General features: G+C 48.1%; 2 protein-coding genes and 1 long non-coding RNA gene across 6 annotated transcripts in view; 2 read left to right on the top strand and 1 right to left on the bottom strand.

Annotated features, from left to right (window-relative positions):
• Positions 1 to 23739, top strand: part of LOC149351981 (uncharacterized) — a 73725-nt gene that overhangs the window by 25579 nt on the left and 24407 nt on the right. For 2 of the 4 annotated variants that reach the window (XM_089581213.1, XM_089581212.1), the window contains one exon: positions 23321 to 23411. The exons of the other annotated variants lie outside the window; for them this stretch is intronic. The gene's annotated coding sequence lies outside the window, so the exon portion shown is untranslated. The remainder of the gene's footprint in view (positions 1 to 23320; positions 23412 to 23739) is intronic. 4 annotated transcript variants of the gene reach the window in all.
• On the top strand, positions 4193 to 16363 carry LOC149351982 (uncharacterized). Its single transcript, XR_016290671.1, has 4 exons — positions 4193 to 7325; positions 11415 to 11522; positions 11756 to 11861; positions 12153 to 16363. It is a non-coding gene; the product is annotated as an uncharacterized LOC149351982 (long non-coding RNA).
• LOC149351983 (uncharacterized) lies at positions 8025 to 9335 on the bottom strand. Its single transcript, XM_089581211.1, has one exon. It carries the CDS (start codon positions 9291 to 9293, stop codon positions 8052 to 8054), a length of 1242 nt encoding a protein of 413 aa, XP_089437337.1. The 5' UTR covers positions 9294 to 9335; the 3' UTR covers positions 8025 to 8051.

The following is a 23739-nucleotide window of genomic DNA, read 5'->3' as shown; positions in this document are numbered from 1 at the left end:
ACATTGAGAACGAAAAGGCTTGCCTCAGTGCGACGGCTGGGAAAGATTTCAAGGAGGAGATGGGCACATTCCGAAACGTCCAGCTGGTGCAGCACGGCAGTAAGGTTGCAGTGCACCAGCGTTGTAACGCTCGTTTGGGCCTCCGACCTCGGTTGGGCCGCGCTCAGCTTCACGGGAGCTAGGGGTTCCTGGAGTGCTAGGACTCTGGGGAGAGTGTCAGGAGGGATGTTCTTGAGGTAGAGCTGCAGGGTTCTCCACTTGCCGCGGAACCCCCGACAGTTCCACTTCCAGAGATTAAGGTGTGGGGGGTGTCTGGCCATGAGGGATGGCGAGGCCCTCAGACGGAGTTAAAGTAAGTGCAGGGATTGATGGGGCGGGTAGCGAGATGTGCGCGAGGGTGGCCTCAGTGGCGCTCTGGTGGGCTTCCAGGGCTGCGACCCTGGTGTCTAGGGTGGTGAGGTGAGATTCAATGGCGGCCACGCGGGTGTCGATACTGGCGACGCGCTCCTCAAGTTGCGCGAAGCGGGCCATGATGCGCTGCTCAAAAGCCTCCAAGGAGGCCGTTTGGCGAATGACGTCACGCTCGGGCGCGAAGGCGTCGGAGGAGGAAGATCGGCGTTTGTGCGGGGGCAGCCGGTGGGAGAGGAGGCACGCGATGACGCAGCCGAGGGTGCCGTGTTCATCGGCTCCTCAGCTAGTGCCGGTGGAGGGGGTGGTTGTAGGGGTGCGGAAGCTGGTGTAGAAGTAGGAGGAGGAGGAGCGGGGGAGGACAGACGTGCTAGCGCGGCTTGCAGCTCCCGCGACATCCTCCCCCGCGACAGCTCTTGAATTCGGAGCTGCTGGCCAGCGATAGCAGCCTCGAGGGCCGTGATTTTGGGGTCCGGCGTGTGGGGCTACGATTTCCAGCTAACCGGTGATTTTCTGGTGGTGGCGGGGGCGGTGGACGCCTCGGACTTTGGTAGAGGCGGGAAGGAGACGGAGTGGTGGCGGCTGGTAGACCGGGCATCAGGGAAGGCAGAGCGTTGGCGGGGGCGGGAAGGCCGGGAGTTCTTGAGGATGGGCCCGGTTGGAGTCGTTTTATTGCGAAAGCAATACTGTACTAGGTTTTGAGCCTTCACGTCGTCCCGGCGGATCCACGTTTGACCTTTAGCTTGACCTCTTTTGTGACGTCACGCCAGACGGAGAGAAAACTGGGGCCCAACTCAGCTCGTCGCTGCTGTCCCAGCGGATCCGCGCCGCTGCCGCGAAAAAAAAGAAATAAAAAGTCAAACAAAAAAGAAAAAAGAAATAAAACAAAAAATTAAAAGTAATTAAAAACAGTAAAGACAGAAAAGCTGAGCATGGTAGCAATTGGCACCACCTCGTTTCAAAGGGGGCGCTCCTATCCATGCATCCATCCGTCCGTCCGTCCGTCCCTCCATCCATCCATCCGTCCGTCCATCCGTCCATCCGTCCGTCCGTCCCTCTGGATTATCCGCAACCTCGGCCGCCGGCTTTGGCCGCGTAGCTCGGAGCTTCTAGACAATCATCCGTTAGCGTCAGCCGCTCGTTTTGGCGACCGAGGCTCGCATAAATCTCCCAGCACGTTTGGACCCTCGTGTGGTGAGTATAATGCCATGCAAAACAAATGGGCAAAACTTTGATAAACATAAGCTTTACTAAGAGCACTACCAAGACACACCACCAGCCAAACCAGGCGCAGCCAGGGCTATTGCTTTCGCAACTTACTGGGCTTCACCAAGCTAAGCCTCTGCCAAATTTTTTGGGGGAGGTTGAGGCTTAGAGGTGGCTGGGGGTAACGACGGGCCGTTCCGGTTGAATCGGTGCCTGCACGAGCGCGAGCCCGTGATGAGGGCCCCCTTGCACAAGATGCAGCAGGGGACGCAGGTCGGGGGTTCGACTGCCTTGTGGACCTGGCCGCAGCGGTGGCATAGGGCAGACTTGGGCTTCGTGCAGACGTCCGCGCGGTGGCCTGGAGCCCAGCAGTGCGTGCAGGCCTCAGCTTTAGGGCGGAACGGGTGGCATTGGTAGATCCCGGAGTTGAAGACGGTGGTGGTGGGAAGGGTGGTAGTACCGACGAAGGTGATGGGGATGGATTTAGAGCGCCCCATCTGACGCGCGTCGGAGATGGCGTAGGGGGTGTTGACATTCATGGCTTGGAGGCCTTGGACTATTTCTTCTTGAGTTTGGGAGTCCACGGCGTTGTATATGATGCCGCGGAGGGCGTTGTTGGGCGCGGCTATGTAGGCACGCAGGGGGTAAGAAATAGGACCCAAGTGGAGTTCCGAGACCCGGAGGTAGAGACGAGCGCGCGGCTCAGATGGCGTGCTGCCAGTGAGGGAGTTATCGTACGGATTGATCCGTACACGGTCGGCGATGCGGGCGGTGGGGTATTCTATGTTGGCAAGGTTACAGAGGACTTGCAGCAGGGCTCCGTTGGTGGTAGTGCTGAGGTCAAGCCCCCCTCCCGGTCTAAAGACGATTTTGAGGTCCTCCGCTGGGAGGCGAGGGCGGGGAGCATGACGACGTAGAGTGGCAGTACCGGAGGTGTCGGTGGTGGACGGTGGAGGAGAGGCAGTGGCTGCGTTCGAGGCAGGCGGTGGCGAGGTTCTTCCCTGCCCTTCGTTTTATTGCGAAAGCCACTACTTCACTAGCAATCCTGAAAGAGCCGATGGGTCTCTGAAGCCTCGATTTTTGACCCTTGAGATGAAATGACTTGGATACGGTGTGGCTGGGGGAAGGTCGTGTGGTACGAAAGTTTAAAAGAAATTGTCCCGGAGGACAATGTAAGGGAGTGTCTAGGCAAGATTCAAGTGAATTCGAAGGACAATGTAAGTCAGTGTTTAGGCAAAGGTCAAGCTAATTCGAAACCACCTTCGCACGTCATTCTCGGTTTAACGGCGTTGAAGATCTGTCATTTTTGTTTCAGTAAACCTGTAAGATGTACTTTTCGCTTAGAGCATATTAACCTGCATATTAACTCACAATGTGTGCATCACCGTAAAAGAAACTGCAATCCGCTCTGTGACGTGACACTGTGACGCCCACTGTGGCGTCACATGTGCGTTCTTTACACGGCCGCTTTACTTTAGCCGCTTTTCTTTCTATGCGACAATCCTTTCTGGTTAACATCCCTGCCTTTCCCCTCTCTCTGTATCTATCTATCGCTCCTTTGAGCGATGTGATCGGCATCCTCAATCAGCGACTGCTGGTGGCCATTAGAAACAGTGCGCCTCCTCTCCCCTTCACGTGATGATCAGCGGGAGGCTGGCTCCACTAGCCAATAAGACACCGTAGTGATATCGAGCGTCGTCTTCGTGAGCAGGGTTGTCGTGAGCAGGCGACAACCCCTTACCTTTTGGTGCATCGTGCTGTAATAAGAGACGAAAGAAAAACAAATCACTGAAAAATGGCGTTACGTGGCGTTTATTAAGGAAAGCAATGCAAGGCGCACTTTTCCCCCATGTGATGCGCACGATACATCTTGCATCGTCCGCTCAGCGCACACATGTAGTCATATCTACCGCATGTTCCGTATTTATCTGTCCGTGTTACGAAAAATTCTCCTGCGCAATCTACTGAACTATATGGGCCAAAACGCCGACTACAAGGTAGCTTATGGTGGTCTTCGTCTTTCGATAAGTAATTTAACATCTAACCTTGCCTGCATTTTTCAGGAATCGGTGGAAAAACTGCATTCGGCTGCGGCAGAACTTTTTCGTCCAGGTGAGCCAAGAAGCCAGTTTGACAGGCTGTGCCATCTGGCGAGCGGTGAGGCAACCGATGTCACGGCTTGGGGCGGGAATGCGCACCTCGCGCGGTTTCTTCGAATGTGCGTGTCGTCCGCTCCTTGAAATTAATACGATCAGAAATAGATATCATTGTTCTTTCTAAAAATAATCCAGAACATTGATATCTCTCTCCGATCGTATTAATTTCAAGGAGCAGACGACACGCACATTCGAAGAAACCGCGTGAGGTGCGCATTCCCGCCCCAAGCTGTGACATCGGTTGCCTCACCGCTCGCCAGACGGCGCAGCCTGTGAAACTGGCTTCTTGGCGCGCCTGGACGAAAAAGTTCTGTCGCAGCCGAATGCAGTTTTTCGCCGATTCCTGAAAATGCAGGCAAGTTTAGATGTTAAATTACTTATCGAAAGACGAAGACCATCATAAGCTACCTTGTAGTCGGCGTTTGAACCTATATAGTCCAGTAGTTTGCGCAGGAGAATTTTTTCTAACATGGACAGATAAATACGGAACAGGCGGCATGTTATTGGACTGTCGCTAAATTGCATAATATTTCGCGTCGAATAATAATTCCGGCTATGAGTTCCTCATGCTCATGGAGGAAGGAAAACTTAGGAAAGGCCCTCGCTATTCGAGCTGCACGCAAAAATGTGTGCTGCAAGTCACGTGCTTTTGCAAGGACTATTGGAAGTCTTTGGCCGCCGGCGCAAACAATATATAGTAACCCTGGGCGCAGCGACGTCGTCTGCTGCATTGTCTGCTGCCCGTGCGCAAGCGCGCTGAGACGGCAGCCAAGTAGGGGTGGCCCAGGGGGGAGCCGGCTTCAAAAAATGCGACGTAACCTCCTCTCCTGAGTTCTTTCCATCCTCCATGTTCATGCTGGGGCACGGAGCACTCCTCCTTTTGCGCAACGTGAGGAGCCACATTCTACTGTGCGTCGAAACCGTCGTTCCGCAGCACATGGGGTGCGACTTTTGGTGGTTACGGTACTCTCGCCAGGCAGCCCGTGGGCTCTTCGACTGCTTTGAGGCGTCACTGTACCACCCACTGATCAACGTTACTAGAACAAGCCAATATCGCAGCTCCATCAAAAACGTGGCCCCAGTGGTGGTCACGCGAAATAACGGCGCTGCAGTCGAGTCTTGTTCCAGGCCGAGCGCGTCGTCTGCTACACGCGGAGCGGACAGGCTGTGCGAATATGCGTTTTATTTGTGATAGCACTGTTCTTTGAAACGAAGCAGGCAAGTTTCAACTGCTTGTTCGTGCTGTCTGACACGATAATAATCTGCTGAGATTAACACAAATGCCGTGAATCTGCTTCATGAAGTCATAACTTCATTTTCGCTCTGAAACCAGACACCTGGCACGGGAAAGGAAAAACTGGATATTTAATTGTGGCGTACCATGCAGTTTCAGTTCGTGCGATCACTAACAGGGATTGACGCTCAGCAGCAATGGAGCTGGCCCATTAAAGATGACTTTTAAAGCAAGAACAGTGTAGAGAACGTAGTACAGCTAGGAGCTAGCGACGGCGGCGACTTGTTCCGATTTTACGCGGCCGTAACAGCTTCACCTCTTAAACTTCTGAGCATGCATTGAAACCGATATCGGATGCCTAGGTGGGATGAGAAAGAACAAAATTATGTATAGCGCAAATTTACGATGCACTTTTACTTGTGAAGTTTCAAAGAATTATTTTTACAGTTCATTTCATGCATTTAGAGAAACGGAATTAAGGTATCAGAATAGCTTTCGTCTTGTGCCAGAACGGTTTCAAAGTTGGCATGGAAGAAGTATATGTAGCCATGTGGGAATGCGTCCCAGAGGACGCAGCGAAAACAGTCAGTCGCGCAATGCCCTAAGGACGCTTGATCTGTGGCACCAGCTTACTTTGGGAATTGAGGAATTCCGATATTGCTCAATTGTTCGCGCAAACAAATTACCGAAGTTATCTCGGCAGCATACGCGTACGACCACCATTAGACTCGTTGCCCTGGGAGCTTTTGTGACAAATATGGTATCTTTGCAAAAGGCGAATCCGGTACGTGTTCCGCATAGAAGCACTACTCATACAGTTTTGTAAGGATTGCACAAAGAGCTATACGCGCCACGTGCTTACAATGAGCTCACGTTTTAAAACCACTATTGCGGCAGTTCTCTCATGCACACTTTCCATTTACACGAATTGCAGCTCTATGCATCTTTGTGATTTTCACGGTGGTCCACATTACCGGGCGGTATAGAGGAACCGATTAGCGCTAAGGCTCAATTAGCTCCTCCGTGCCATTGTTCCGTGGTTGATTTCGGGAGTTCCACCTTATATACGCTGAATTCACAACAAAATTTCTTTTAAGGACTCACCGTCACTCACGTACGACCGCCGCACATTTTTGTACCTGTTTCAAAGTCCAAACAACAAATCTTTGACCCTGAATGATAAGCAATGAAAACAGACATTAGACTCAAATTCAGAGCTGAGAGCAAATACTTACGGTTTAAACTCTTTGCTTCAATGTCGAATTGAGGTGAGCTAAATGGAAAACGAGGAAAGAAAGCGCCCCGCGAGCATTGTTATTCCACTTCTCATTCCTCTTTTGCTACCGCAGTAGCAGACGACAGCACTCGACCGGAAGCAATACTCGACTGCAGCGCTGTTAACTGCCACTGGGACCACCTTCCGCCGCTGGCCCGGATGGGAAGCTGCGAAACTGGTTCAATTCTAGTAGGGACCCTAGTTCTAGTAACGTTGGAGGGAGTACACAAAGTAAGAGGGAAAGAGGCGTCGTAGTGGAGGGCTCCGGGATAATTTAGGCCACATGAGGTTCTTTAACGTGCACTGACAGCGCACAGTAAAAACTTTGTTGATTGCATAAGCGGTGTATGGCTATCTTTACACGAGCTTGTCCGCACGATTACGTGTGAACGAAGGGGTTTACAAGGTCTATTGAAATAGGTCGCGAAGCCGGAGCCCGAATGCGGTCCAGAACCAAGTGCTAGCGACATCAAATTAGGGGTGGAACTAAAGCGCCAAAATGAAATGAGTGGACAAACAACTAGAAGAGGAAAATAATTAGGACATATTTTGTGTTTCAAAAGCATTCAAAAACAATTGCAATGATTCCGTTTTAAAATATTTTAGTTGTGTGCATTTTGTTAGAAAGTATAGCGCTTGCTTTGTAAAAATTTTTATGACAGCCCTCGCTCAGAGCAGCGGCAATGGCAGCGGGACGATTCCAAAATTGACGGTGCTCTGATGTCTTACCCTTTTCATATCTTTTGACCATTCTGCTTGCTTTTGTTTGAAACTCGATTCTGCTAGCCCTACTTTTTCCTCGTTGCTTGTTGCTCGAGTTCTTGGTGTGCATCGTTCGTGTACAGTTTCCGCTTTTCCCTTTTGCCAGCGCTTCTGTGTAGTTTCGTTCGTTTGGGTGCGGTTCTGTCGCTTTTGCCCCAAAAGGGCATCGTCTGTGGCCATGGGGCCCCCGTACGCAAAAAAAGAGGTGTGCGGTTGCACGATGTGCGAGCGATAACCTGTCTGGCGGCGTCACATTTCATCGCTTTCCCAAGGACGTGAGAAGGTAAGCTTTGTGTCTGCTGCCCCTGCATGTTTGTGCGGTCATGTCTTGTTTTGAGTGCTGTTAACTGCTTGAGTGCGCTTAGTGTATCGAAGTTGCATGTGCACGATACACAGCCGTGAGCCGGTGCGCACTTTGAATGCATGCCGCTGTGTCATTAGAAGTAATGAATGCTTAAAAGAATTCAATTGCATTTTCTGCGTTCTTGTCCTCTTTAAACTGCGCCCGGACTCTTGTGTGGCAGTTTCATCATTTGACGAATGCAATGCATGCCGCTATGTGACGAGTACTTAGTGCTGAAGACGATTGACATGCATTTTTTACGTCTATCGTGTTTACTTTTAAACTATGCCCGGACTTTTCTGTGGCAGCTGCAAGAGTTGACGATGGCGCAACTGTAATGCGTCTCGTCATAGCCTCCTATATTTTTTCATGCCCGCTCACTGAGGGGAGGAACAAAGCGCGCCGTCCGTACCGCCTAGTTCATGCGCCCTCCACCAGGTGGCGCTGCCAACCCATACCCTGTCCCATGCAGACGACTCGACGGCGCTGCTCGCGCGCGCACTCGTGCAGACACGTTTGGCGTTCGTATTTGACATGCAACTATGAAATAAAATCTCACGTTGAACTGGTGTTTGTACACCATGTGCATCGGAAGTAAGCAACACAAAACATGTTGTGGAGAGCCAGCCGTTCACCAAAAAGCGCCTGACTGTGAGATATCATAGCTCACAGTTTGAGGGTCTTTCGTGAGAGCGGTTTTATTTCAAACACTTTAGCCATGTCGTGTTTGTCTGTCGCCTTCATTGCGAAATTTGTGAATATTGGCCGAAAGAACTTTGTCAGCAACAGTTGCAGCAGGTTCTCCTGGTGTCCTGGCGTCGAGCACATCAACGTTTTGCGCTCGCGGAGTATTGCAGCGGCATTATTCACAGCCTCCTTCAAAGGGTGATTCATGTGCCGCCTTTCTGCGAGAAGAACGCAGATAAATTTCTCTAATGCGTAGAGAACCGCTAAAAGTTGTCCAGATGGGTAGATGAGTCCACCGCGGTCTTGGTGCTTTATCAGCGAGTCTGAAGGCGCCGAGGCCTTTGGCTTTGTTAACAGGCTGACGCACTCCTCACAGTCTATCTTTTCTTGTACAGCTCTTGCCAAGTAGCCGCCGACCATAGCCAATGCTGCGACATCTGGAGTAGGAAGCAGAGGCTGTCCTCGCTTGAGTCGCTCTGTGAGCTCTCTACATGCATCTGCAGGGAATTCCTCGCTGGTTCCTTCCCTTGTGTTCTTCTGTTGCGGTAGCGTTGAGAAGCAATCGCTGCCTTCTGCTGCCATTACATTGCTCGTACTAGACGCCGACGCGATGCCAGTCTTCAGAGTTTTCTCAATACCTGAGAGAACAGCTCGGGCATCCGTTTGGTCGTTTGAGCCTGCTGACTTCCTCAGCCAGCCAAAAAACGACTCGATTGGGTCAGAAGACATTTTCCTCGTTAAAACAAAGTGAAAGCACATCTCTTCAAGAAGATATCGAATGCACTCAACATTTGAACGAGTTGTCATCACCAGGCCTTCGTAAGTCTCCTTGGTTAAAAAGTTCTTCGCCAGGCACTGGCTTTTGAGATTGGCCAGGTAGTCGAGGAAGCTTGTTTCAAGCCATATTAGCCGTTCATCGCTCGAAGATTCGAACTGCTTGCAGTCGGGATTGTTCTGGTGTATGTGCTGGGTACAATTGCTCACGTCCATGAGCATGAACCAGCGGTGCACGGTGTCCATGAACTCAACCGTCGGTCCGACACCCGCGAAACTTGCGTCGCATGTGTGGCCCGCTTGCTCTTGCAGGAGCTTCAGTGCAGCTGTCACCGCAGGAGACAAAACTTGAATAGCCCTTTTCACGTTCATTTTTTCGATATTTGTGGGGAACACGTGCTTTCTCGTTAAAAATCGAACTGGCTTTACAAGGCTGCCTTGCTGCATTTTGTAGAGGCTCTTCAAGTGGCTCGCCGTTATTTTGCCGCCTTTTCCAATGTCACGCGACAAAAACTGCGATCGCACGTTTTTAACCAGGTGGCACTGATCGAATGCTAAGAAAAGCTTTCGATTCGGTGTTCCTGGGTGCTCAATGCAATGCGTGAGGCTTCCGTTGCATAGAAGTTGGAACGCTAAGACATTGATCTTGTGGTTGTCGGTGACAATGCGCACGACGAAAAATCCTACGTCTTCAACTTCCTTCAGGACGTGTCGCATGAGCGTGTACAGCTCGCGGCCAGTGCAATTTCTCGTGAAAAAGTAGGCCACGGGTATTTTGAACGAAACTGAAAGGCCGTTGAGGACGAAGCAGAGAAGTGAGTTGGCCAGCACAGGCTCATTTGTTGTTTCCTTGGGAAAGCTCCCACCATAGTCTACTTCGCCGATGAAGGCGTCCCTTTGTTTGTGGTAAAGTAGCCTCTGTTTCACGCGCATTTCATCTACAATTAACGAGCACGCTCTAGCTTGCGATGAGGGATGAGAGGCGAGCTCGGTTGAGAGCCTTTGCTTCACGAGTTCCGTCACGCCGACTTCTCCACGTGATGAGCCCATAAAACGCTCCAGAGTACTTCGACTGGGAAGCTGGAGAAAGCCTGTACTCCTTATATGCTCGTATGCGCGAGTCGAGAGGTTACGTAAAACCACAGCATGGCACACTGTCAGATCAGACCACGCTGGTTTCGTTTTGCCGAAATTCTTGATTTGTTCTACTAATACTGACGCAGCCAGGTCTTTCTCCTTCGATTTCTCGACAACTTCGAGGAATTCGTGAACAAAGCACTCTTCCTTGAGCTTTTGTAGTTCCTGTTTGTAATTGTCGACGGTATTCTTGAGCCGCTCAATATGCGCTTTTAAGTCGCGTTCTTTGCGTCTCCACTTTCGTTTCTCCACTGTCGAAACCGAGAATTGTGAGGAAACCTGCACTGCTCTGTCCATCCGCACAGTCGCGGTGATGCAGCGCTCGCTAGCGCCGTTTTTCACGGCTGGCAACGGTTCGGTAGCGGTGCAGTCCACAGGTGAGAAATCTTCAAAGGCGACAACCGGCAATTCGTCGAGGGGATGTGGACACGACTCCATTTGGTTGTCATCGACGACTGCTCGTCGCTTCGGCGGTGGTGGGTTGGCTAGCGCAGCAGCCTCGCGCTTTTTCACCGACGCGTCGCTTCTCTCTCTTTTTTTAGGAGGCTGCAAGTACACCGGATATTCTTCGAAAATGCTGGGGATAGCGTCTTTCTTAAGTTTCCGGATTTTGCAACCTTCCTTGAAGTCAGTCAGAGGAACTGAAGTGTCGGCTGCATACAGTCGAATAGCACGACGTCGTATTCGGTACCCAGTTTTCACGAGAAATGACTTTCAGCCATTTTGCGCACAGTTCCGGATCGCTTGGTATTTCGTGGAACGATATGCCCGGCGTCCGTTGTTTACTGGATGACTTGCAGCGTGGCACACAGCAGTACGGCATCTTGTCGGGCGCAGGACACCACAACCGATTCCACACCGCAGATAGACAACTGGTTGGGTATAAAAAAGAAAGTAACATAAACAAACGATAAGAACTATGCATCGCAAATCACCGATTTCATAGTAGCAAAGCAATATACGTTGCAACGACGCCAACAACTAACACGTGGTCGCGGAAAATCTAGTAAACAAACGGTCGCTTCATTTGTGTACACTGCTCACAAGTTCGGTCATGGATCCCTTATATTTCAAGAAAAAAATATAAACATGCTGCTGTCGCAAAACGCAAATGCTTACCTGCAATCAACACGACGGAAATCGCACAACTCTTGCTTGACGGATCGGTTTGGGTGCTTCGATGGGCCTCGACGCGTAGCCGTGTCTGGTATGCGAGAGCCGGTATGGGGTGCGAGCGCCTCTTGCGGAGAGCCGAGGCGTAAATCGAGGAGGAAAGGAGAGGGCAACGGACGGTCTCCGCGGCACCATTGCGCGGGCATGAAAAAATATAGGAGGCTATGGTCTCGTCTATAACGAACCCTGAAAGCATGTGTAAAGTTTACGTGTCCTGTGCGCTGTCCCTCATTGTCTTGTCACGTTTGTCTCTAACAGATATTGGTACCGGCAATCTTGTGTAAGCTTATGGATGGCATGGCAGTTTCGCCTTCTGCACAGCCTTGGTGGAGGTTTGCCCTGCTGCGTCTGCTGCTGCTTGTGGATGTAAGTGACATTACTCAGTAAGCAAAACAGTTACATTGCATATAGAAGTGCGAAATATGGAATCCGTTTGTGTCTGTATTCCAGTGACTTCTCTTCAGCATAGTACTGTCGGAAGTATGAAATATGTCAATCATTTCTGTTGGTGTGCCAAGCGATTTGTTTTCAACGTGATTTATTTGTTGTGGCTGTTCTGAAGATTGAAAGCCATCTTCCTTGTTGCTTTCTGTGTACAGGTGACCACACCCATGTGCTGCCTGGAAAGGATGAGAAATTGTTGGCGCCTGGGCAACTGCTAGTGGAGGCTTGCACCGGCCCCCTCCACTGTTTTTTGTGGTGAACGTAAGTACTGCTACCGATTCAAGGAAACTTTCGCGATGATGTTTTGCTCTTACAGTACTATTCCAAAAGTGAAATAATAATCATAGTATACAATTTTCCACAGCGCACTGGAGTAAGACGCTTAAAAAAACTGTGGAGATAGAACTTAGACATTGGGGTAGGGGCATGCAAACATAATTGTTTCGATCAGGCATGGTTATTGAAATTAAATATACTTTAGAGATGTGAATTTTATACCTGTATGTGGAAGATATGTGTTTCCTCTGATGGCTGTGATTTCTCATCTTGCAGCGTGCCATGACCACCGTTGCAAGCACAAGCTACGTGCGTTGAAAGTGAAGGCGCACCAGGACCAAAGCATGAGGCTGCAACGAAGGCTCCAGCGACAGCGTCAGATGAGGACCGTTGCCGAGATAGTGGAGGGCGTTCGTGCCCACGTTTTGCCAGCCTTCGCATCACTTGTTGAGGCTCAACTGAGAATGAGCCACATTAGCAGGTTTGCCCGCCGATGGTCCTCACAGAACAAGTCGTTTGCCATGGGCTTGTATTTCCATAGCCCAAAAGGGTACACATACTGTAGAAGGCTTCTTAAGCTCCCATCTGTCAGGTCACTGCAGCTCTGGCTTCAACGTGTTCCACTGATAGTTGGATTTTATCCGTAAGTTTTTGAGCAGCTAGAGCGGCTTGCAGGTTCTGCTGCGCATACTTTATGAAATACACATCATGAAAGAGCTGTCATACAACCTTTCAGCAGACAGGTTTCAATAGTAAAGATAAAGGTGCGAAAATTGCAAAGCCCTCGGCTCCATGATAAAACAGTGCATACTCGATGGAAGCAGCCACGTGTTTTGTTTTTTTTGCCCCTAGGGCTACAGTTGCTGATCCCGTTTAGAGTTCCGTTTTCCAATGCTTCGATTCCCGTTTACAAGCTGACATTGGGCCATGTGACCAAGGGAGTAGAAACACTTCCACTTTCTAGGGCCTTGTAAGCCCCAAGAAACCATTAATAGATGCGAACGGCAAGCCTTTTTTTTTTACTCTTTGATGCTCCTCACTTGTTGAAGTGCTTGAGGAATATGTATTTTTAAGTATGATTTCAATGTAGCATACCGCACCACATAACAGAAAGTTCATCCTTAAAAGAAGGTTGCGAAAAACATTCCCAGCAGCCTTCAAATGCTATTCGAGTCCAGTGTTTGTGGTAAAAATTTCAACCGAAATTTTACAACATGTCTGTTAAGCTTGCTGCGCTAGTATTCAGCAACCATTATGCAACTGCAATCTGCGCTGTTCACACATAAATAGCTCTTTCTCCATATTGACAGCTCGCATCTCCGGTGTTAGGTGGCGCATGAAAGACAAGGACGTCGAAATGTGTCTCGCGCTGGCTGACTGCGGAACGCTGTTTGCTTGAGATCTCGCCTTATGTTTCGTCACACTATATATGTTTCCATAATATGTTTTACACGCCGTCACGATCGTATGCAGGAAGGTTGTTTGTTATAACCTTCACATTTCCCACAAGTTGATAGCTCCTTTTTTCATAGCAATAAGCGCTCTGTTCGAAAAGCACTTGTGAAATAGCTGCTCCTTACCTATTAAGTGATTGAGGAATATGTTTTCCATGCCATCAGGGTCGTATGCATGAAGGTTTTCTTGTAACTTCCACATTTCTAACATGTTGCTAGCTCCTCTTTTCATAGAAATAAACAATCTGTCCTAATAGTGCTTGTGAAGTAGATGCTCCTGACCTAATAATAATCTCTTGCAGGAATGTTTCCCATGCCATGAGGGTCGTATGCAGGAATGTTCCTTGTAACCTTCACATTTCCCACATGTCGATAGCTCCTGTTTTCATAGAAATAAGCGCTCTGTTCGAATTGCGTTCGTGAAATAGATGCTGCTGACATATAACTGTTTCAGGAATGCTTTCCATGCCATCAGGGCACTATCCATGACCATTCCTTGTTGTGACCTTCACATTTTCCACATGTTGAAAGCTCCTGTTTACATTGAAATAAACAAGTTCTCTGTTCAAACAGTGCTTGCGAAATAGATGGTCATGACCTATTAAGTAATTGAGGGAAATGTTTTCCATGCCGTCAATATAGTAAGCATGAACACAAAGGTCTTTGTTTGTCTTCAGAAGGTATTATCAGCAAACAATTGCAAAGTTATTCTCGTCATTCCTTGTTCTGGCTGGTGGTGTGTGTACATATGTAGCACTGTAATAGCCTAATCCCTGACATTATTTTGGCGTCATCAGGATGCGGCGCATTTTGCGACAATGGTTCCAAGAGGCAAGCAAAGTGGTATGTGGGGTAACCTCTTGTTTGCAAGATGGTTAGGGCTTGTGCAGATGCGAACAGAAGCAAAACGGAGCCTGCAATGACATTGAAGCCATATCTGTTTTGCATGGTATAGGTTTACAGGCATGGCATGCTATAATGATTGCTGGTATTGTTTCTCATCTCATGAACACACACTGCTTTACAACGTTTACTACGGCGGGTAAGATTGCAGTCGGGCCACAATAGTGGGCTTCATTAACTGATGTTTGCATCTGTACATTTAGGGCAGTTGAAATAAGTTGTTGCAGTGGATCCTGCTTACTTTAGGACGCTTGCATCCCCTTTATTAGTACTTGTTATGCGCCCAATTTGCTCAATTTCTGGAGCTCTGCACTATTGTCTCTGTTATATCTTGTGTGCAGCTTGAACACCTGTAGTGCCATATACACGCTGTCATTACTGTGACTTATCTGCAACACAAGTGAATTATCGACTGTATGTGTGTGACGCGTGCTGAGGTGCTCGGCAATTTTGTTTGCAGTGATTATGTAATCTGAAATTTGGGAATGCATGAGTGGCCTTGCGGCTTTTTTGTGGTGGGGTGTTTTAGTGATCCACAAATTTTCCTTATCTTTATGTAAAAATATTTTACTTTCCTACCGCTCTGTATGTACCACTGCTTCATGAAAAATGTTTTCATCCATGCCTTGCCATCAACATCTGCTCTGCAACTGTCATATTGTGTGAGTCATGTTGAGTATCAGTTTGCAGTGCACATACCTTCTGGCAGTGATAATCTAGTGGCAGTACGCCTTTGCTACTGTTTTGCATTGTTCAGGCTGGTCTTATTTGTTACAAACTCATATATCGTGCTGCGATGCTACAATATTACTTTTGTCACTGCTGTGGCATTGTCACTAATTTCCCATGGAAGACAGAAAGTTTCCTCCTATATAATGGTCCGTATGGTGAGAGGTATCGAATGTGCCGTTCGGATGGTTAGATGGTAGTTTGTACAGAAGTGCATGCTGCAAAGGGAATTCTGCTGATTTCCTAGCGCTTCCAATAGGACAATGGTTGTGCTTGTTTGCTGACTGTTCTAGGGTAAATCGTGCATGAGCGTCAATGGTGTTTGTGGTACCAGTAGAAGCACTGGGATCAATATGCATTTGGCAGTGGGTTTAAGTAAGTGTGCTTTATATCCCTCAGAATGTTAGGCAGCACTTTAATAATGGGGAGTTTTTCTCGTAGCGTGAGTCGCTTTAGGACGTTAAACCCCATAAAACAAAGACATTAATAAGAAATCTGTAACCTTATCTTTTGCAAACATCAAGTGAATCCTGCTTTGAATGTCTACAGTGCTTACATGTTGCTGAGCACTGAAAACTGCGACTGAAAAGGATTTTGTACACCTTCAGTTTTGTAGACATGCCGACATGATACTGTGTAGTGATCATATATCAGGAAAAAGTGCCTTATATGTCACATGTTACGGTCTGGTCGCTATGCAAGATGTACAGTGCTCAGACAGATACTGTTTCTATTAGTGTGTTAAGCCTGGCCTGCATGGAGTGAATTTTCCTGGCGTAAACAAGCCGCATGTGAAATGCACGTAAACGTGAAGCAAAAAAATGCACCATTGCAGGTGCTATAACCTCCCATCACAATGCAAGTTGGTGGCATAGGTACGTGCATATCACACGGGACACATTTTTGCGTTCAAGAAAACTGCCACGCAGGCCAGGGTCCAGGCACACACCAGGCTTTAATGAGGTTAGTCGTTTCATATCGGAATCTTCCTCAGTAATATCCAGGAGCTAGTGCCAGCTTGAACGCTTCGTGCGACTACAAGCTCATTTTTTTTTAAAAAGAAAGGTGAATTGAATATTCTTAACTTTTTCATGATTCCCCATTGTGTATGAGTGCTCCTCGATTTTGTTTCATTTATGTGCATTGCGTTTGATTGTACTGATGAAGATGTCTGTCCTTTGCATGTTTTAAAGGAAGCCCTAATTTTGCTGGGAAAATGCAGTGCTGCTTGCAGAGCATTTATGGCATTTATGCACACCAGGCAAACTACCTTATCTTTATAGTTTATACTTCCCTCACGGATTACATCAGCACTGTATTTTTGTGTCACTAATTAGATTCTTGTGTACTGTGCCTTTCAACTCGTTAAATCATCACTTTTATTAAAAATACTTCACTGTCCTTTTCTGTGTGAGCACAACTCAACACAATTCTACCACAGCCCATTGCTTCCAAACTTGGGTGCTCAGAAACAGCACTCAAGCAAGGAGTCATTACACCTAAAACTAATGTGGCAGTAACATAAATAACTGCCCATGTTGCCACATTACAACCCTGACAATCAGCGCGACACCTGAGGCGAGGACGAAGGAAAAAGGCACAACGAGAACTGACTACCTAAAAATAGCGTTAGTAGTCGGCACTCGTGTCTTTCTTCGTTCTCGTGTCGGGTGTCGCGTTGAAGCGTCGCGGCGTTCAGCAGTTTATTTTTCCCGCCAAGCAGCACGTGACGCTGACGTCACGAATATGACGTCACTAAAACACGTGACTTTGACGTCGCGTTTTTGTTTTAATTATGACGTCACTTTTTAGTTCACTCATTTCGAAGACGGCGCTGGCTGCGCACCACAAGCCGCCATGTTTTGAACATATGGGCTTCTATGGAGCCTACGCTACCATAGTACATCTACCTTGGGGTTTATGCGAAAAAGAATTGTACCATCGGATAGAGCATAAAAAAATATCGTATGGGATATCGAGGGGTCGAGGTTTGTTAATTAGTTCATTAATTAGAGCCAAAATGCCCAAAAGGTGGGCGGGGAAGGAGCAAAAGTGGCGTCAGATTTGATAACGCCGGAAATGTGGCGCCACGTGACAGGAAGTGCGGGCTAGCAAACGCGTGGCGCCAAATTTGAAAATGAAGCGTGGCGCGAAGTTTGAAAATTCAGATGAGCAATCGATGGAACTTGATTAAGCGAAATAATTGTGGTATCGATAAGGTATCGATAAGTGATCGATAAGTGATCGACTTTTGGTTTGAGGGTCTCTCTCGACTTCCGGTCACGAGTCTCAGTTGACGTGAAAAGTGTGGAAGTGTTACGTCGACGTCTTGTGTGATGTCATAAGGTGTGACGTCATGCTTACGCATTTCTCCAGTGCGGGTGCCGCAGTGGTCTCTTACGTTTTTGTTTTTTGGACGAAAGAGTAGAATGGTGGTCAGTAGGTGATGTCCAGACCATGCAGGTCTCAGACCCCATAGGCCTATTCGACGGCCTTGACTAGAGCGTTTCGGTCGTCGCTGGCCTTTACTGAAAGCCACGCGTCAAGGCGAGGAAGCAGTCATGTTGGGAAGGCGTGTACGTCTGTCAGCTTTGAGAGGAAGGAAGCGTGATGGTAGGTGTGCATGTGGTTGGTTGGTCCGTCGGTCGGTCGGTCGGTCGGTCGGTCGGTCGGTCGGTCGGTTGGTTGGTTGGTTGGTTTTTGGTACGGTATTAGTAATAATAGGGTACAGGTTGAGAGATTGGACGACGCAATTTCAGGGAACCTGTTAACTAGGATATCGAACACGGGTCAAAGGCTTTATGCGCAAATTCGAATATAAAGCTTATAATGTTTCAAGTTTGCATTGACTGAGCGGGGAGTGCAACGAAAAAAAAAACTCATAATGGGAGTCGCTGCGTTTCAAGAGGGAAATTTTGCACAGCAGAGCGCATACTCCTGTCGCTTCGACCAAGCATAGAATCACCAATCGAAAGAACAACCGCTGTGGATGCAGGTAGACCTATCTGGTGAAACAGAATTTGTAATAAGCGCCTCCTCAAAGAGGAGAAGCGGCGGCAGAATAGCAGGTAGTGATCTATTGTCTCAGGTTCAGCACAAAATGGGCACAGTGGGGAGACCGCCGGACCAGATCTCTGAAGGTAGAAGCTTAGCAGAGGAAGATGATGTAAGAGCCGAGGGAGCAAATTCCTGGAATACTGTTTGGCTCCGAAACCTCACCGCAGCTGCGTATGCACAGGTTGGCAGGACAGCAAGGATTGGGCCGCAAGACTCATTTGGTGTGGATAAGGAAAAGCAAATAGACAGAGAGACCGTCATAACTATGACTTGGGGAATGGTAGCTTCTAATTTACGTAGGGCTAAGATTACTGCTAATAATTCATACAAATAAATTGAAGTGAAGTCAGGAAGACGGGAGGAAAAGTACCAACCCAATGAAGGTGAAAAAACACCCACACCTGCTTTTTCGCGATACTGCGAGGCATCTGTATCAATAAGAATATGAGAGGGAAATGACATTAGGTGGTCCTGCAACAAACCTTGAAAGAGAGGAAATGGTTGTAGCTTTGCATTCGATGGGAAAATGTCATCGAATACAAGCTGGACAGAAGGAAAGATGTCATACATTGGGCAGACGTCTGTGAAACGAATATTTAGGGGATCAAGGAGAGACTGTACGAAACATACCTGCGGAGTATGCAGACGAGACCATGCGGGATTAAAAAAGGCTGCAGGTTGACTAACAAATATTATACTGGAGGTGTGAAGAGGTGAGCCCTATAATTTTAAAAAAGTTTGCACTGTTAAAAGGCAAAACATAGCTGTTAAAGATGGTATTCGCGCATTAAGGTGCAGAACAGCATTGGCGACATATTTCGGAATCCCCGGACAGAGGCGCGACGCCTCACGCTCCAAGAGCACAAGAGGACGAAGTTTATAGGCAGGAGCTCCTGAGAATAACTCACAGCCGAACTCCAAAATTAGGTGGACGTACATTTTATTAATCAGCAGAAGTGTGTGCCTTCTCATGCCTGACCTAGCGCTGCAAAGCCTACGCAGGATGGCAACGGCCCGAACTCCGTTTTGCAGAAACTTGCTTAATGTGGGCCCACCAGGATAGAGTAGTGTCGTATATTACTCCGAAATACTTCACCGTCTGAACTTGAGGAATGATGCGATTTCTATCGACCTCGCCGATATTTACAGGACGAGAAACCAGGAAGGCTAGCGATGCGCATTTCTTCACATTGAGGGACAGATGAATTCCTCCTAACCAGCTCTCTGGAACATTGAGGTAATTATGCAAGGTTCGATAAAGATTGTGATTATCACTCGCGGAGGCAACACATGATGTATCATCGGCATACACATACGCTCTCACATCATGAAAGCATGAAATTGAGCATATATAGAAAGATGTTATAGAGAACAGGGGGGAGAATTGACCCTAGCGGTACACCTCTTGCCTGTCGAAATCTCCTAGAGGAAACACTTTATTGGCAACAATAAAATTCTCTGTTTTCCAAGAAAGTCGAGGTCCAGGCTACACATTAGTTTGGCAAATTAAGGTCCTGTAATCTGTGCAACGTTGTCGCAGGCTTTACTGACATCCAGAGTGAAAAGAGCGGCAAACTGTTTACTGTTGCGAGCTAACTTGATATGACTCTCGAGGTCAGTATGTGCACACCAAATCTAGCAGCTCGGCCTGAAACCAATTTTATACGGATTGGAGCGATCATTAGCAGAAATGAAAGACACGACACGACTGAGCAGGACCCTTTCCACTAATAGGTACTAAAAAGAGCTAAGAACCAAATAACCACAGATATACTTGAAGCTTTGGAAATTAGGAATCGTGGTGAATCCTGTATCAGCAGCCTCTTAGTGTCCTTATCGGCAAATGAGCTAGCGTTTCTGGGATCCAGTGCATGAACGGTGCGTGATATCACGAGACGTGCACGACGTCAATTTTCTGCATGTTTATCGCTTGACCGCAGGAATATAATCTGTGTTAGAGGAAATAAACTTCCAGTTGTTAGCGCGCCTTACGTGTGTCGTCCAAAAATTGTTTCGTCCCTGCCTCGGCGCCGTATTCTAGACTTATGAAATTAACCAAAGCTCGTCTATCTCCTGATTGTGAAAGAAAATCATGTCCTGTTTTCTTTCAGACAGTGGCAAATATCCCCATATGTGAATAAGTAATTTGAAAACATATCTGTATTATGCTTCTCATCTGCACAGGACACAGCGTGCTTAATTGCTGGTGCAACAAAATTACAATCCAACTAATTTTTGGGGCATTGATTTAAGCTTCTTCCAGGCTGTTTTGCATCGTCTATAGGCCCACGTGCACTCAGCATTTCACCAATTACTAGTGATTGCATCCTTGTTTCCCTTGACAAAAAATTCGGACTTTTGCCTTGCACTTTAATAATTGAGCACAGATATATAGCCTTTCATTCGGCACTTGTCTAGGCACTTGGGTCGGGAGCAACTGAGAGAGCTGATTTTAGGGTGCCTTTAAAGTGACTATAATGAAGAAGCGCTATTGTCGTTCGGAAATGATTCATTTGCACGCAAACTTGAAACTTATCGGTAGATGTTCACTGTTTGTTGCACAGTCAACAGGCGCCCGAGAAGTTACAAACACTCCTGGGGAGGGAAAAGTTAAATCTAAGGCAGAGCGGCATTGAACACGTATAAATGTAGCGAATCCTTAATTGTAGCAGACAATGCTGTTGTCACAAACCCAGTTAAATAGTTTAGAGCTGAAGCTATCTGTTTTACCCCCCCCCCCCCCCTTTCCCCCGTCAGGTGGTGCGAATTTAAGACCCCAAGCAGTAAAGCCTGAGATCGGCTACTAGGCCTGAGTTAGTCAAGGGGCCTAGTATTGTGCACACCTGATGGAAAATATGTAGTAACTATAGTAAAGGGTTGTTCACCTTGGATATGCAGATCAACAGCAAGGAGTTCACATTGTCCGCATACTGAAAATACATGCATGCCCTGTGACAAAACTTTATCGAAATTAGCAATAACAACCCTCTCCCTCCTGATGACGGGTCAAGCCGGAACGAACGGTTATGTTTAAGATGATGATTGAAATCAGTAGTAGGCCATGTTTCCTTTAAGCAATAAAATCCGGAAGAAGCTGATTGCATAGACAATTTAAATCTGTAGAAGATGGCAATAAACAACGGCAATTCCACTCCAATACACTTAACGACCATATCTTGGCGAGAGTGCAGCAGCGACGACCGCCTTCTCTAGACTACTGGTCTTGAGATTTTGACTAGAGTGATTTTTCGTTGTCTTAGACTGGGGACAAAGTGGACCTGCAATGCTGAAATGAGACCCACTTCGTTTTTGGGCGCGGATATTCGATTCCATCTCAATACAGTCACAGAGGATGCGTCCATAACGCTGCTAGGTAGAGGTAATTCAGCAGTCGGTGGTCGCTAATATTGACTTTGGCCTTGTGCAGCGAATTTGATGACTACAGAAAATGGAGGAGCTTCCGAAGCCAAAGGAGACAAGAACAGAGCGGTGGGAATCTGCAGCAGATTTGACATTTAGGTATCTGTGGCCTGGGAAATGCACGTGGATAAGGTTTCCATAACGCATTCCATTGCATTCGTCGTAGCTTTTTCAACTGCCGCTGTGATTGCCTTCCACCAACTAGTATCCATTACGGGTGGTCACCGGGTGCCCACACTAGAGTAGCCTGAGGCTCTCTCTTTGACAGCGGCAAAAGCTTCTCGCCGCGTGCACCGGCGTTTGTACATTAGTTCCGAGTACCTGAACTTCTTGAGCTCGCAGGCGAGTTAGCAGGGTGGGCACCACCACACGAACAACATTTCTCTTGTTGTTCGGCACATCCCCCCCCCCTCCCCCGTAACATGACTTTCCCCACATGCACAGCAACGCAAGAACAATTTGCAGGCTTTGCCGCAGTGGCCAAATATGCAGCAATTCTGATGCTCACGGGGCCGATAGTTAAATGCATCCATTCGAAAGACCAACGGCCGCACTTTTATCTCTGAAGGGCACGATGTTCCTGCAAATGTGGCTATGACGGACTCTATAGAAATTTTTACTTCTTCTGCCATTCTGCTGCTTCGATGGACAGAAATTTCGCCTGCAGACACGAGGTTCTCAAGCGTTACCATTGGGCTTAATCAAGAGTCGACCCCCCCGGACTAAGCCTTTGGAACACGCTAGATGAGGCGGCGTGAATGCGCTCACTGGGTGGTTGGCGAAGGAGATACACTTCAGCAGACCTTCTACGCAATCCTTGTCTGGAGACTTGGACACGATTCCACCCCTGCCGAACTGCCGCACATCAGTGATCCGCATGTAGTGCGGCGATGTAGTTTGAAGGGCTGCCTTTACTGCCTCTGGGTTGTTCAACCGGATCGCGTCTCCATCGGAAGGCACCAAAGTGACAGGAATGCTGGTAACACCGCTGCGAAAAAAGACGTCAATTGGGAGCTGGTCATGAGGAAGAGAGGCCGACCAAGGGGAAAACTCCTGGCCAGGAGGAGAGTTAGACATTGAGCCTTCGTTCCGCGCACAATCACCCTGGAACAGGAGCAGGCACTATCAAGAAAAAGAGAAATTGGGCAAGGTAGCGCAACACCGCCATGTACTTAACCACTGCCCCGCAGCAGGAGAAGACACATATATATGCTCAGTCTTAAGGCTATGACGCGATAGCGTAATGGGCTAATTCCCATAAATGCCCCTAGGTCATTCTCTACTTTACATTCATAGATACCTGGGAGTGCTCATACTCCTCCTGGCGCAGTGGTGCAGCGGTTAAACGATGCGCCACTGCCCGGTGATGGAGGCCCAGGTTGCTGTTTCCGAGCGACCAATCATGCCACGGTGGGTAGTTTGCTCACTGTCCAGTGGGCAGGTTGTGGGGACGCCGCAGGGTCACGTGACCCAGGTGGCACACCTGCCTCCTATAGGCTGCTCTCTGGAGATCACCTGCCAGAGCCATGACCGTGATTTTTCGCTCACAACGCCGACAACGCCGACACAAGATTTTCTGGTGAATGGGCCTTTAACGCTATCGTGTTAAAATTAAAGTTCATTGTTAAGTTGGTTTAGGGGAGAGAGAGATTTTAATGTATACAGGGGAGGTGTGCCTGTTTGTTTATCTGACATGCTACTCCAGATGAGGGTGGAGGAAGAGGGTGAAGTAGAGAGGAAAAAAGGAATAAAAGAAAAAGTGAAAGGTGCATTCAAGGATACACAACACTCGCGCACTCACAAACACGCAGGATCATAAAAGGATGCCTATCAAACCCGTTTCCTAAAGATAAAGTAGTGAGGCTGTTGTCTCACGTGCAGCCGAAGCCCCATCACTCCAGGGCCCAAGGGCATGCTCCAGGCACCGGGTGCCGTCCTGGCGGAGTCCTAAAGTACTTAGCAATGCCTTGAGGTGAGTATTGAAAATGTGGCATCAGCAGACCAAATATTGAAGATCTTCGCGAACACCACATGTTGGGCATAGAGTGCTACTTGATGCACCAATTTGGTGAAGAAAGTATTTTGTGTAAGAAACGTCCAAGCGAATTCGTGCAGGTAATTACGGTCACGCCTATCTAAACTGCGTGGCATGCGAAAGTCACAACGGCGGCCGATACGAAGTAGGGGTCTGTATTAATGCGGCGGATCACACCACAGTGAGCGTTGCGTCCGGCAGTATTCAGCAGCCATAAATCTGGCGCGATCACTACGGGAAAAGGGAAAGCACGGAGGTGCCGCCA

Source organism: Amblyomma mixtum, chromosome 3 (genome assembly GCF_055824585.1).
Source record: "Amblyomma mixtum isolate Tamu chromosome 3, ASM5582458v1, whole genome shotgun sequence".
NCBI classification, from domain to species: domain Eukaryota; kingdom Metazoa; phylum Arthropoda; class Arachnida; order Ixodida; family Ixodidae; genus Amblyomma; species Amblyomma mixtum.
The sequence above is the reverse complement of the archived record's forward strand: the minus strand, read 5'-3'. Positions and strand labels throughout refer to the sequence as shown.

Excerpts from the sequence above, each read along its gene's own strand:
- LOC149351983 (XM_089581211.1), bottom strand. The coding sequence starts at position 9,293 with ATGCAGCAAGGCAGCCTTGTAAAGCCAGTTCGATTTTTAACGAGAAAG.